Raw genomic sequence first — 15,630 nt, forward strand, 5'->3', positions numbered from 1 at the left:
GTCAGTTCAGAAGTTAGTGACATTTAGGTGGTAAACAAACATACCACTTTGCATTAATTCCTGAAAATTACCTGAAGGGTTAACAAACTACCTGACAGCAGTTTTCAATGTGTCAGGGGGTGCAGTTTTTAAAATGGTATCATGTTTGGAGTTTTCCAATATATCGCACCCCCCAAAGTCACGTCAAACTTGGATAGGTCCCTCAAAAGAATAAGTTTTGTAAATTTCCTTGAAAAAATGAAAAAGTACTGCTACATTTTTAAGCCTCCTAAAAGGCTAACAAAAATTAGCATTTTAAAAATGATGCCGATGTAAAGCAGACATGTGGGAAATGCTATTTATTAATGTGTGTGGTATGACTATCTGGATTATTTATCTGGGTATTTCCTGAAGAAGAGGTTGCCAAAAACCTTGAAACGCGTAGAAAAAAACCACTGTCAAACTTTATTAACCTTCTGGAATTTCATCATTTGGGCAGCGCGGACGAAATCCACGTATTCCTTTGCAGAGCTCTATCTGGATTAAAGGGATAAATCATTCAAAGTTTAAAAATTGCAATTTTTTTTTACATTTTTGTCGTTTCTGATAATTTTTTTTATAAATAAACACAAAATATATCAATCTAAATTTACTACTATTATAAGTTATAATGTGCCACGAAAAAACATTCTCAAAATCACTGGGATTTGTTGAAGCGTTCCAGAGTTATTACCACATAAAGTGACACTGGTCAGAATCTTAAAAATTGGCCCCGTCACGAAGGGGCTTAAATGAAAGGCTTATCTGTGCAAGAAGTTAAGAATTTCTGTAATCCTTGAACTGGTTAAAAAATGGGCGTGCTGACTAATTTCTCCTAAATGTGACCATATGTCGGTACATTGAGCATTTCCAGTTTATCTATACATGTGTCATTGTGAGCAAATATTAGTGAGTCACTAACCATTGTGAACCCCGAATATAAAGCAAACCTTGTACCAGGCACGAGGTATTGGCTCTCTTCTGTAGTATCTACAATGAAAATAATCCCAATTCTGTCCAGCTCTGAGACCAGCTGCACAATGTAAGGTGGAGGTGGGACATATGATATACGTTTTATCATCACAGTCCTTTGTACCATCCCAGTTCCAAAAAAATGTTGTGACATTGTGTAAAATGTAAAGAAGACCCCAGGACTGTGGAGAATCCTACAACAGACAAGAACGGGCATGGTTCCTACTTCGAAACTCCAGCAATTGTCTCATCGCTTTCCAGTCGTTTATAGACTGTTTAAAAGAAAAGGGGGAAAATGTTCAATGTTCACGATATATGTTCAAATGATCAATAAGGCGATGAAAGACTTCCAGATCACTGCATCCTTGTTTTCATAGAATCATAGAATGTTAGAGTTGGAAGGGACCGGCCAGGATCATCGTGTCCAACCCCCCTGCTCAGTGCAGGATTCACTAAACCATCTCAGACAGATGTCTGTCCAGCCTCTGTGTGATGACTTCCATTGAGGGAGAACTCCCCACCTCTCGTGGCTGCCTTTTCCACTCATTGCTCACCTTTACTGTAAAAGATTTTTCTAATATCTAATCTGTCGTCCCGTGTTTCCATGTGCCAATGAAAATAATGATGACCCCTCTACACTCTGACAGCCTTTCTGATATTTGTAGACAGCTATTAAGTCTCCTTTTAGCCTTCTTTTTTGCAAATCAAACTTTCCCAGATCCTTTAATCGTTCCTTGTAGGACATACTTTGTAGTCTGCTCACTATCCTGGTAGCTCTTCTCTGAACTTGCTCCAGTTTTTCAATTTTTTTTTTTTTTTAAATGTGATTCTCAGAAATGGACTCTATTCCAGATTAGGCCTGCACTATGAGGAGTAGAGAGGGATAATTACTTCACATGATCTAGACCTCACCTCTTAATACATCCTAGAACTGTGTTTGCCTTTTTTTTGCTGCTGCATCACATTTGTTGACTCCTGTGATCTATTAGTATACCCAAGACTTTTTCATACTTGCTGTTGCTTAGTTCTATTCCTCCCATTTGGTAAGTGTAATTTTTTGTTTTTCTTGCCCAGATGTAGAATCTTGCATCTCTCCCTCTTAAATAGCATGCTGTTAAGCTTGTTCAAGCTTATCTAGATCCTTCTCAACCTTTATGTCTTCTGTAGTGTTAGCTATCCCTCCTAGCTTTGCACTGCCTGCAAATTTGATTAGTTCACCTTCAGTTCCCTTATCTAGATCATTTTTAAAAATAATCAACACTGGGGCCAGGACAGAGTCTTGTGGTACTCTACTTGAAACACTTTTCCAGTTGGATGTGCAACCATTTACAGTCATATGTAAAAGTTTGGGCACCCCTATTAATGTTAACCTTTTTTCTTTATAACAATTTTGGTTTTGGCAACAGCTATTTCAGTTTCATATATCTAATAACTGATGGACTCAGTTATATTTCTGGATTCAAATGAGGTTTATTGTACTAACAGAAAATGTGCAATCTGCATTTAAACAAAATTTGACCGGTGCAAAAGTATGGGCACCCTTATCATTTTCTTGATTTGAACACTCCTAACTACTTTTTACTGACTTCCTGAAGCACTAAATTGGTTTTGTAACCTCATTGAGCTTTGAACTTCATAGCCAGGTGTATCAAATCATGAGAAAAGGTATTTAAAGTGGCCACTTGCAAGTAGTTCTCCTATTTGATTCTCCTATGAAGAGTGGCATCATGGGCTCCTCAAAACAACTCTCAAATGATCTGAAAACAAAGATTATTCAACATAGCTTTTCAGGGGAAGGATACAAAAAGTTGTCTCAGAGATTTAACCTGTCAGTTTCCACTGTGAGGAACATAGTAAGGAAATGGAAGAACACAGGTACAGTTTTTGTTAAGCCCAGAAGTGGCAGGCCAAGAAAAATATCAGAAAGGCAGAGAAGAAGAATGGTGAGAACAGTCAAGGACAATCCACAGACCACCTCCAAAGATCTGCAGCATCATCTTGCTGCAGATGGTGTCACTGTGCATCGGTCAACAATACAGCGCACTTTGCACAAAGAGAAGCTGTATGGGAGAGTGATGCGAAAGAAGCTTCTGCATACCTCAGGCGACTCTGTTTGTGGCGTGCTTGCAGAAACGGCTTCTTTCGCATCACTCTCCCATACAGCTTCTCCTTGTGCAAAGTGCGCTGTATTGTTGACCGATGCACAGTGACACCATCTGCAGCAAGATGATGCTGCAGGTCTTTGGAGGTGGTCTGTGGATTGTCCTTGACTGTTCTCACCATTCTTCTTCTCTGCCTTTCTGATATTTTTCTTGGCCTGCCACTTCTGGGCTTAACAAGAACTGTACCGGTGTTCTTCCATTTCCTTACTATGTTCCTCACAGTGGAAACTGACAGGTTAAATCTCTGAGACAACTTTTTGTATCCTTCCCCTGAAAAGCTATGTTGAATAATCTTTGTTTTCAGATCATTTGAGAGTTGTTTTGAGGAACCCATGATGCCACTCTTCATAGGAGAATCAAATAGGAGAACTACTTGCAAGTGGCCACTTTAAATACCTTTTCTCATGATTTGATACACCTGGCTATGAAGTTCAAAGCTCAATGAGGTTACAAAACCAATTTAGTGCTTCAGGAAGTCAGTAAAAAGTAGTTAGGAGTGTTCAAATCAAGAAAATGATAAGGGTGCCCATACTTTTGCACCGGTCAAATTTTGTTTAAATGCAGATTGCACATTTTCTGTTAGTACAATAAACCTCATTTGAATCCAGAAATATAACTGAGTCCATCAGTTATTAGATATATGAAACTGAAATACCTGTTGCAAAAACCAAAATTGTTATAAAGAAAAAAGGTTAACATTAATAGGGGTGCCCAAACTTTTACATATGACTGTATATTCCGTTGATCATCTGAAAAGAATCTACTATCTACTGCCATTTAACCGGGAAACATTTACTGTAAAAAAATAATAATCTTTGTTACTAAAGAAGTAGAAGTAAAGTTAGTGATTCAGCTGAAAATGGCACCATCCTGGTCTGTAAGACGGAGGATTAGCCTTGGGATGGGAATGTTGACTTGATTCTGGGTGAAACATTTGCTGAGATTGTTGGAAATCAAATACTGAACAGAATCCTTTTTCCCAGATTTCGAAAGTAGATGATATTACTCTATTATTATTTTATCATGTTTTCTCAGTTGTAATGTTGCCAATATATTTCCCCCTGTACAGTGTCCCAGCAGTCCATGGACAGAAGATCTTACTTTTCTCACTGGCTTGAAACTAGGGAGGGTCGGACTCAGCCATTATTGATTTTGTACACTACAGAACATCCCCAGTCTTTTCTGTTGGGGTTCAGTAGTTATGAGGTCGGGGTCCACATCTTAGCTTGGCGTGACATACATATAGATTAGGTGCTGAAAACTAAGTATTATAAGCATGTGTGTAAGATTGAGGTGGGAGCCACAGATGATCTGCGTGATATCCAACAAGTCGAAAAGATGAGGTGAAGTGAGAGTCTCCAGCACAGAGGCCAACAATTACCAGGAAAATGGCTTAAAGTTAAATACACATGACATGAAAAGGCCTAATCCACGTTCTCTTAATGTCAGATTACCCCTGGATACAGCATCATAAGGACATTCTTAGAGAAAAGGGGAGCTTTCACACTTACAGTTTCACATTCAACTATCTCCTTTCCATCCATTGTACGACAGAAGACTTTATCTCCATATTTGATAATGTTGAGCCCTATTTTACTTTCTCTTCAACAATGATAGAGTATGTTGGCCCGGCAGCAGCCAAATTAATTACCTTGTCGGTACGGTTAACTACAGTAACTTGTATAAAGTAATTCTTACTTTGGGCTGGTGTTTCCAACTTGGTGGGTACTTTAGGGTCATGTCCCATCAGTTTCCTTTGCTTATTTTATTGTGTAATATGAACGCTGGAAGAGACAGATCACCTACGATTCCTCATCACCTACTCAGAGCAGTTAATCTGTTTCAGATGCTTCTGGTGAAACCCAAGAGGAAACATTTTACGTAGTCCCGTGATTCTTTTCCTAAATCGGTCGTCTTCAGGCGTTATCGGTTCAGTTCTTATTGTGCCTTACCAGCCAGAAGTCCGTCCAAAATTATAAAATAGGAATTCTACCTTGGAAGAAAAATTAGACTTTTTCAATATTTTGGTTGAGTAAAGGCTGTGGTTCTATCTTATTGAATTAAGTATAAAATTCGGTGCTGGAGTTGCTCCAACTTCCAGAGTAAACATCTTATGATATAAATCTATGGATTAAGCTTAAATTAATGTTAGAAATTTTTTTTTAATACGTTAATGGTTTTATGAGCCAGGTTATGTGTGTGTCTGCAGTAGTGAAATAAATTGTCAGATCGTTTTCAGAAAAGCTTCAGTTTAAGGATTTTTCAAGCATTTTGATACATTGATTTTTTTTTGTAAAGCTTAAAATGCCACTATTACAGAGTGTAGGTGTACAAGCTTGGAGAATCCAGTGACCGCCATCACAGCTCCTCTTAGCCGCTGCTGTGTAGTTTTTACGGCTGTCATAAAGGACTTCTTCTGAAATGCCACCTTCTCTGGGTATCATGGCAGTGACTACAGACCAAAAGAACTGGTTGCCAATCTTTCAGCCCATTAGATACTGTGTCCAGTGATGATTGTGGGATTCAGAGGTGACAGAGGACACCCCCACTGTCAAACTATTGCCGTAACAGTGGTAGCACCGGGCAAAATTTTCACCTTGTCGTCCCCACAACAATGCATTTTTGCCCATAGTTATAATGGGGTCACATCAGCACGGCCTCAGCACATGGTGGGTTTATTCACTTGCTTGGATATACTTTACATTTAAATATTAATTACAACTGTCTGCTTGTATTATGAAATCAGTGCGGTCTGTGTGCACCCGCTGACCTGCACACGTCAATCAAGCTACAATTTGGTGCAGTTGTAGCAATATCGGCTGAAGAGAAGACACGGGGGGGGGGGGGGCGCTGTTTATCTTATATTAAATCCTTGCGCTAGGAATGTTCAGTAGCGAGTCAGGACGCTGCAGCGCTCCAAGCCAAACACATATGGAACTGGCAGTGACTTTTGATAATGAGTCAATACAAATGTTTGAACTTTTCATTCCCTTGAAAATATATTTTATGTCCAAGGTTTTTTTTTTTTTTTTTAAATGATTCCTTTCCACTATTATTTTTCTCCATCCTGGTGATAATGTCCTTTTATCTCCATAAACTTTTATTCTGTTTTAGATAATAATCTTCACTTATTTCTAGGATTCTGCTATATTTGTGTCTTCGCTGTAATTTTGCAATCAGTTTGTTGTGAAGGTGGCAGCTGAAGTCCTGAATTATGCCAAAGGCTAAAAGTAGCCATTCAGTCCGACCCTGAAAGTCATCGGTTATGATCGTTCAACACCTTTTTACCCCTTACAAAGCATCCACCATAAGTTACTACTCCTGTAGTTTCTCCATGCTTTTCCTGTCAGATTTTACTCAGCGGTTCCTCTCTATTCTTCCATCATCCTATTTTTTTTTTTTTTATGTTTTTCCATCATTTTTCTCAGTTGTAAGATGTAACCTATGACTGAAGCAAAGAATCCTGGTTTTGCCTTATTTTATGGGACAGCAAGGGTTATGTTTTGTCTGTCTGTTCCAGCGCTCGGGATACACATGCCACTCAATGTTTCCTGGCCATTTTAGAAGGCTCAGTGGTTGTCTACTCCAGAATTCCACCCCTGTAATCATTACTGCGCTATGCTTATTTGGCTGGCACTGAGTATACAATAGTCTTCTGGAGCCTCTCCTAAATTCCTGCTTTACCTCTTCAGTGCTGGAATGAATCAGCAGAGGGCATGGGGCAGATGGACATTCATCCTCCAATCCAGAATATAACTCCATAAGTGCATCCAATAATTAGGATCTAGTATAATAGTTCTTTCTTGTATTTAACCATTTCTCACTCGTTTCAGGTTCTCCAGGGAGCACAACTCATCGCTGTTGCATCTGCTGACCCAGCATCTGACAGCGTCAATGGCTCTCCCCTTCAGGGCAATGATATCCAGGTCCAGTATGTCCAACTTGCACCAGTTAGTGAGGCCTCGGCAACAGATCAGGTATGTAACTGACCAGAATGTATAATATCTGCTTCATACAGTGGGTTAATGTGTCTCTGAAGGAGTATGGTATAACTGGGCATTTACCTGCCGCCTCAACCGTCTGTGCACGATTACAGTAGTATCTGTTTATACCGACATACTTCAAAAACACATCTAATTTGGAAACATTGTCACAGAGAAAGAAGTCTTCATGTCTTCTGCTGACCCCTCTTCATTGTAAGTTATGTAGGGGGTGTGATATCAGGAGGGTAATAAAAGCCCTTGAGAGACTTCACAGGGCCTAAACATTGTGATTTATACATGACATGTGTATATGATGAGGGAAGTCCCGAGTCACAGGCAGAGGGCTCACTGCACAGAACTGTCTCTCAGAAGGGTCCCAAGGATTGCCCAAAACTAAGGCAATTCTCTGGGTTACGACTCCAGTTGTATGAGGGTGGGCGGATTACTAAACTTGTGAAGCTTGCGAGTGATAAAAATGAAGATGCAGAACTTTGAGTGATTTCTGTCACAGCATTTTACCTCCATTTATCTAGGACAGCATCACACAGAAAATCCAATTACTATAGGTGCTGCCCTGGTGATCAGCTGATTACTGCAAGCCCACCCCCCGACGTCCATATCCCCTAGATACACGAGATGATTTCTTTAAAAGATAAATGCCTGAAGTGCAATATTAATAGACTCAAAGTGCACAAACATGCCAAAATGTCTTATTCATGTCCTAATTAGTGTTGAGCATTCCGATACTGCAAATATCGGGTATCGGCCGATATTCGCTGTATCAGAATTCTGATACCAGGTACCGAAATTTTTACAATATCGGACCCCGGAATCGGAAGTTCCCATAATGCAATGAGCCACTGTTGTGGCTGTGATTGGCTGCTGAAATGATGTCATAATGATGCGTGGTCTGTGCGGGCCTGCCGGGGGTCTGTACAGGCCTGCCGGGGGTCTGTGCGGGCCTGCCGGGGATCTGTACGGGCCTGCCGGGGGTCTGTGACGGCTGCCGGGGGTTGTGTGTGTGTGCAGGCATCGTCTGATGGGACTACAAGTCCCATCGGGCTTTGCCTGCTACAATGACAGTGATTGACACATTAGCCAATGATGGGACAGTAGTAGTCCCATCATCCGGCTAATGTGTTGAATGTAAAAAAAATAAATAAATAATACATACTACATACATACTTCATATATACTACATTCATACAACATGCATACTACATACATACTACATATATACAACATTCATACAACATACATACATAGAACATACTCCATATAAACTACATTCATACAACATACATACATAGTACATACTACATATATACTACATTCATACAACATACATACATATTACATACTTTGTATATACTACATTCATACAACATACATACATATTACATACTTTGTATATACTACATTCATACAACATACATACATATTACATACTTTGTATATACTACATTCATACAACATACATACTACATTCATACAACATACATACCTGCATACTACATACATACATACAACATGCTACAGACATACAAAATACATACTACATACAATACATTCATACAATACATACATATAGACATACAGTACATATAACATAGAGTACATACTCACCATCACTTGTCACTTTGTTCCCCGAAGCCAGTGTCATCTATAAAAAATATGAAAAAAAACAAGCAATATACTCCCTGATCCGCAAAAATCCACGAGTGTCCCACGACGATCTCCTGCACTGCATCACTGAGAGGTAACTATGGTTCACTGTTCTCACTTTATGGCAAAAGCTGCGTGGGATCTTTCTCACACAGCAATGCCAAAAGTGAGACTAGGGACTATTTTTTTTTTACAGTGGCTGAGGAATACAGTGTGGAAGGATACCTACCTCCTGTAATTGGATTCCCGGGGCCCCTAGAGAGCGGTCACATCAGCTGATGCTGCTGTTCTCCACGGGAGATCGTCGTGGGACACTCGTGGATTTCTGCGGATCAGGGAATATATTGGTTGTTTGTTTTTTTCATATTTTTTATAGATGACACTGGCTTCGGGGAACAAAGTAACAAGTGATGGTGAGTATGTTCTCTATGTTACATGTACTGTATGTCTATATGTATGTATTGTATGAATGTATTGTATGTAGTATGTATGTTGTATGTCTGTAGTATGTATGTAGTATGTATTTTGTATGTCTGTTTCATGTTGTATGTATGTATGTTGTATGAATGTAGTATGTTGTATGAATGTTGTATGAATGTAGTATGTATGTTGTATGAATGTAGTATGTATGTATGTTGTATGAATGTAGTATATATGAAGTATGTATGTAGTATGTATGTATGCTGTATGAATGTTGTATATATGTATGTATGCTGTATGAATATAGTACAGTATGTATGTAGGTTGTATGAATGTAGTATATATGAAGTATGTATGTAGTATGTATTATTTATTTTTTTTACATTCAACACATTAGCCGGATGATGGGACTACTACTGTCCCATCATACTGTCCCATCATTGGCTAATGTGTCAATCACTGTCATTGTAGCAGGCATAGCCCGATGGGACTTATAGTCCCATCGGACGATGCCTGCACACACACACAACCCCCGGCAGGCCGGCACAGACCCCCGGCAGTTCGCACGGACACCCGGCAGGGCACAGACCCCCGGCAGTCCGCACAGACATCCGGCAGCGACCCCTGGCTGTCCGCACAGACCCCCGGCAGGCCCGTACAGACCCCGCCTGCACACACAGACACGCACAGTGTCTGCCCACGCACCGCCCACACTCTTCCCCCCTCCCGAACAGGATGTGCAAGTAAAGAAAGGGGTTTTTTAATTCCGATATTTCTGTCCCACTGACTTGAATGGGACTTACGGTATCGGCGATACCCGATACTTTTTGGGTATCAGCCGATCCGATATTTCTCAATATCGGATGGTATCGCTCAACACTAGTCCTAATACTTAGGAGTGCAATTAATGCCTGAAATGAGCTCCTCTTTGTAACTTCCTGGCAAGTTACAGGGGCAGCTGTATTAGGGCTGGACATTGGTAATGATACCTGGTTATTTGGTTACTGCAGCCCGGTGAGACTTGGCCCCACCATGTACTGTCAATTATCTGTGCCACAATCTCTGTACATCAGTAACAAACATGAGCTGCGATAAGGCGACCTGATTCACTTATTAGAACAATTTGTAGGAAAGCGAATGCCAGCACTAAATCCGTGGCTGGAGCAGCTGTATACCACCTATTCAATCTGTTATCAAACCATTGGCGTATAGGTGCATACCCAAAAAGCATTGTAACTGCAATGTCCAAGGTCAAAGAAAAAAGTAACAATCACCCTCCAATTAAAAATGTTCTTTATTCAGTCATGTACCAGTGTGTTTGGGTTCAGCGGGAAGATAGTGGGGAACTTCCGGAAACAATGTCTGTTTCATGCTCAGTGCGGTTTAATGGGTTTTGAGTGGAAAACGGACGTTGTTTCCAGAAGTCCCGCACTATCCTCCCACTGAACCCGAACCCGCTACATGACTGAATAAAGGAAATTTTAATCGGAGGGCGAGTGCTACCTTTTCTTCTACCTTGGACATTGATTCCCTTATTTACAGAAGAACATAAGAAAGGTCACAATAAATGTATTCATTAAATGTATAAATAAGAGGGGCTCACGGCTATATTCTCATTACATCAATTATATATGAGATGCTAGCTAGCCTGTATCTATTAAATCAATCCATAAATCTCTAAATGCAAAGATAGATAAATGAATACACTGCATGCTAAGGATGAAACGTCCTGTTTTGTGCTATTTCCCCAGCACATGGTATGTCGCTCTTGTAATATGTATATGGAGCTCATTTATTTATCTGGTTATCTTTGGTAATTCGCCCTATTGTGTAGTCATATATATTTTTCTGTGAATATCCATTTATATCAAATAAGATACATTTTCTTGTATTTGGGGCGTGTGTCTCTCTCTATTTTAATGTATAGGAATAACATGGAATTTGAAACACAAAAATCAGGAATGTAGATGTTTAATTCTGGAGGACTGTAACATATATTCATCTCCCGCAGCTCAGATATAGAATAACCACCCCAAACCTGCCGCTCTCTGGGGTTACCAATAAAGGTTTTATCAATGCCAGCAATGACTTTGATGATCACAAGACCTGGACTTTTCTGTTTCTGTATTTAATTTTAAACACCTTCTATTCTCTAAAAAACTAAATTCAAGTAAAAGCAAACATCCTCCAAGAATCTGCAGGGACTCCCAGCTCTGAGCCTGACCTGCCGGCCATGGTGCTTTTCCCTTATAGTGGAACTTGAGGATCTTATTATATTGTCAGTCTTGTTCAGGGAGTACACTGCCATTACTAAAGGTAAGAGTACATTTCTGTGTCCAGGAAGATGGTGAATCCCAGGCTCCTGTGCTGTGCAGTCTTCAGATGTCACTCGGCCAGAACCTCCTAAGGATGTGCTCAGGTGTCGCTGACCTGACAGCCCGCCATCAGAATGTCTTAGAATAATAAATGCTTTATTAATCACAAAGTTGCCAGTGTTTAATTACATGCACCTTTTAAAATATGTGCAATGACTCCTATAATAAGTAATCCCCAGATGAGGCTCTTTCTGCCTAAAACTTGTTGCCTGAGGGTAAATAACTGTTACCAGTGAGAAATGAGTAATGTGATATTGTTCTGTACTCGCTATATCAACATGTCATGATTATTTGGTCCACGACAAATACTAACTTTTATGTTATTTTTTATTTTTACATCATTTGATATAGAATCATAGAATTATAGAGTTGGAAGGGACCTCCTGGGCCATCTGGTCCAACCCCCTGCTCAAAGCAGGATTCGCTAAATCATCCCAGTCAGATGTCTGTCCAGCCTCTGTTTGAAGACTTCCATTGAAGGAGAACTCACCACTTCTCGTGGCAGCCTGTTCCACTCATTGATCACTCTAACTGTAAAAAAGTTTTTTCTAATATCTAATCTGTGTCTCTTCCCATTGCTTCTAGTCTTTCCTTGTGCAAATGAGAATAAAGATGATCCTTCTACAATGTGACATCCCTTTAGATATTTGTAGACAGCTATTAAGTCTCCTCTCAGTCTTCTCTTTTGCAAACTAAACAATCCCAAATCCTGCAACCTTTCCTCATAAGACAGGGTTTGCAGACCGGTCACCATTCTGGTCGCTCTTTTATGAACTTGCTCCAGTTTGTTGATGTCTTTTTTAAAATGTGGTGCCCAAAACTGGACACAATATTCCAGATGAGGTCTGACCAAAGAGGAGTAGAGGGAAATAATGACTTCATGTGATCTAGACTGTATCCTTCAGTTAATACATCCTAGAATTGCATTTGCCTTTTTTGCTGCTGCATCACACTGTTGATATTCAGTCTGTGATCTATTAGTATACCCAAGTCTTTTTCACATGTGCTGTCGCTTAGGCCTATTCCTCCCATTCTGTTAGTTGCTGCCCACTTCTCCAGTTTATTTATATCTTTTTGAATCCTCTCTCTCTCTTCTCTAGTATTAGCTATCCCTCCTAGATTTGTGTCATCAGCAAATTTAATCAGTTTACCCTCAATTCCTTCATCTAAATCGTTGATAAAGATGTTGAACAATACAGGGCCCAGGACAGAGCCCTGTGGTACCCCACTTGAGACATTCTTCCAACTGGATGTGCAGCCATTTACGACCACTCTTTGGGTCCGATCACTAAGCCAGTTATGAATCCACCTAACAGTTGCCTTGTCCATTCCATACTTAGTCATTTTTTCAATAAGGATTGTATGAGCTACTTTGTCAAATGCTTTGCTGAAGTCAAGATATACTATATCTACAGCATTTCCTTGATCCACCCAATCAGTGATTCCGTCATAGAAGGAAATTAAGTTAGTCTGACATGACTTATTAGTTACAAACCCATGCTGACTCTGTTTAATCACTTCATTCTTATCCAGGTACTGACATACATGTTGTTTAATAATTTGTTCAAAGATCTTTCCTGGTATAGAAGTCAGACTCACCGGCCTATAGTTGCCTGGGTCCACCTTCTTCCCCTTTTTGAAGATAGGAACAACATTTGCTCTTCTCCAGTCTTCTGGGACTTCTCCTGTTCTCCAAGAATTTTCAAAGATTATGGAGAGGGGTTCAAAAATTTCTTCTGCTATCTCCTTCAGTACTCTGGGGTGTAATTCATCTGGACCTGGAGACTTGAATTCATTTAGGTTAGCTAAGTGTTTCCTCAGTATATTTTTGTTTATAGATATCCTGGATTCTTCTATTCCCTTAATAGGACAGTGAAGAACAGTTGATGTTACATTTTCTTTCTGAGAGAAAACAGATGCAAAATAGGAATTTAAAAGTTCGGCCTTCTCAACATCCTGTCTTACCATTTCATCCTTTTCATCCTGTAAAAATCCTATAGCATCTTTGACTTTTCTTTTAATTTTGACATATCCCCAAAATCCTTTATCATTGCTTTTGACATCTCTTGCAAGCCTCAATTCATTGTCAGCTTTAGATAATCTGATTTGTGCCCTGCAGGTTCTGCAGACAGCATTATATTCTTCTTTAGATATGCCTCCCTCTTTCCATTTTCTAAACATTTTTTTCTTCCTTTTTAGCATGTGCTTAAGTTCTGTGTTCATCCATCCTGGCTTCCTTAAATGCTTCCTATTCTTCCCTCTTGATCTGAGCTACGGTTTCCAACATTTGTTTTCACTGCACTATATATACCTCCAGAGGAACAGAAAGTTCCTCTGTACTGGGAAACTCTCCGCAGTGTGTGGGCTGCAGCTCGTGCAGATCAAGGCAGCCATCTAACAAGTAGTCGTCCATGTGCTCCCTAGTCATTACAGTGGTGAGGCGCGGTCGTGTTTCACCATTACATTTGGTTGAGATCCTGTGTTATTGGGTTGTATACACTGCAGTCTGATTCTAACTTGATAACATTTGAGGATTTTCTTTTTCAGGCGGTGGAGCCTCTGCAATCTGCACTACAGCCAGAAATGCACATTGAACATGAATCTATTCAGATCCAGTGACCGGACGGACACAGCAAGAACATTCAGCCAATGTGTGACCTGCTGCCACGCTGTCATCTGACAGGACCAGGCTACCATATACAGGACTAGATGAGACGCAGCCACAGAATGATTTATATTCTCATGATGGACTTTTGTTATTTTGCTTCACGATTTCTCTCAAGGCAAATTATTTTTTGTTACCTAGCTGTTGCTGGTCACAGCGTGATCCATCTCCTCTCCTAAACAACCATGAAGATGTGACCTAATCACTACTGATCTCTTGGTGATGAATCTGCTTAGCCCATCTTGCTTGGGAGCACAAACCAAACTATTGATATATTACATGCATTTTGGGTGGAAAAAGAGTTGCCACAAAGGTTTCCACATTCTATAATTACGGAGGCAGGAGAACTCTACAGCTCACCAGAACGAAGGGACCCTGAGCACTCTCCTATGTACTTGTCCTCTCTTGTGTTTTTTCGAGTGATTGTCCGATCTCTGAACAAATATTAAAGAAGCTATCTGGGACTTTCGAAAAAAGGCATATAGTTGGAAGACATCTACCTGTGTGTTATACCTAGTGCTGGTCACTGACTGCTCCTGCCAGTGATTCAGCTACACCCTGTTAACAGAGCAACAGTTTATCTTCCTGGTGACAGGGTGGGACTACTGGTGTCATGCTGATTGACAGTTGATTCCCACTGTCTAATTGGGGGAATCTGGCTGTCAACCAGCATGACACCAGTAGTTCTGCCCTGTCACCAGGAAGATAAACTGCTACTCTGTTGATAAGGAGTAGCTGAATCTCTGGCAGGAGCAGTCAGTGACCAGCTTCAGGTATGACAGACAGATAGTTGCCTCTGTTAGCAACTTTATGCCCTTTTTTAAGTGCCTGATATATCCCCTTTAATGTTCCTGTTATAAGATTGACATGTGGCATGCAGTGTTCTTTCCACACAAATGCTATCTTTACAAGTGCATCAATTTGTGGAAGTAAGAGGACCATTAAACCTACAATACCAACTGGCCTTCATAAATCCATAGGTAATTTCCCATCTGAATGGTCACTTTGTCTGTAATCAGTGCTAATTCTTGGCCTGCACCGTTATATATATACTGTTGTGTTACTTTTATATAAAGGAGGTTATATTTAGGTCTAGTGGTTCTTTCAAAGTTTCCACAAACCTCAAGAACATCAGAGGTTGTTAAACATCTACTGAGATGTACTCCATCCAAGACAGGATGATTTCCTCAGCCTTTTCAGCTGTGTCATAGGCTGATGATGTTACTAGTAGAGGTTTACCTAATAATATTTTGGAGGACTGATATATTGAAAGTTATGATTTCTGTAACCCTGGAATAAAATTGACTGTATAAGATTGAGGAAAAAACATGGCTGCTTTATTCCAAAGACAGTGCCTCTCTTAGTATAAC

General features: G+C 40.1%; 1 protein-coding gene across 3 annotated transcripts in view; it reads left to right on the forward strand.

The window, feature by feature from the left end:
* The window catches only part of BANP (BTG3 associated nuclear protein), a 520,028-nt gene extending 505,437 nt beyond the window's left edge, over window positions 1-14,591 (forward strand). For all 3 annotated transcript variants that reach the window (XM_073554922.1, XM_073554923.1, XM_073554921.1), the window contains 2 exons: window positions 6,986-7,129; window positions 14,143-14,591. In XM_073554922.1, coding sequence (XP_073411023.1) covers window positions 6,986-7,129; window positions 14,143-14,214 — 216 coding nt within the window. In that variant the 3' untranslated portion in view covers window positions 14,215-14,591. The remainder of the gene's footprint in view (window positions 1-6,985; window positions 7,130-14,142) is intronic.
* The last annotated feature ends 1,039 nt before the right edge of the window (window positions 14,592-15,630 follow it).

This window comes from Dendrobates tinctorius, unplaced genomic scaffold, assembly GCF_039654945.1.
Source record: "Dendrobates tinctorius isolate UK_male_01 unplaced genomic scaffold, ASM3965494v1 ptg000214l, whole genome shotgun sequence".
In the NCBI taxonomy this organism is placed as follows: domain Eukaryota; kingdom Metazoa; phylum Chordata; class Amphibia; order Anura; family Dendrobatidae; genus Dendrobates; species Dendrobates tinctorius.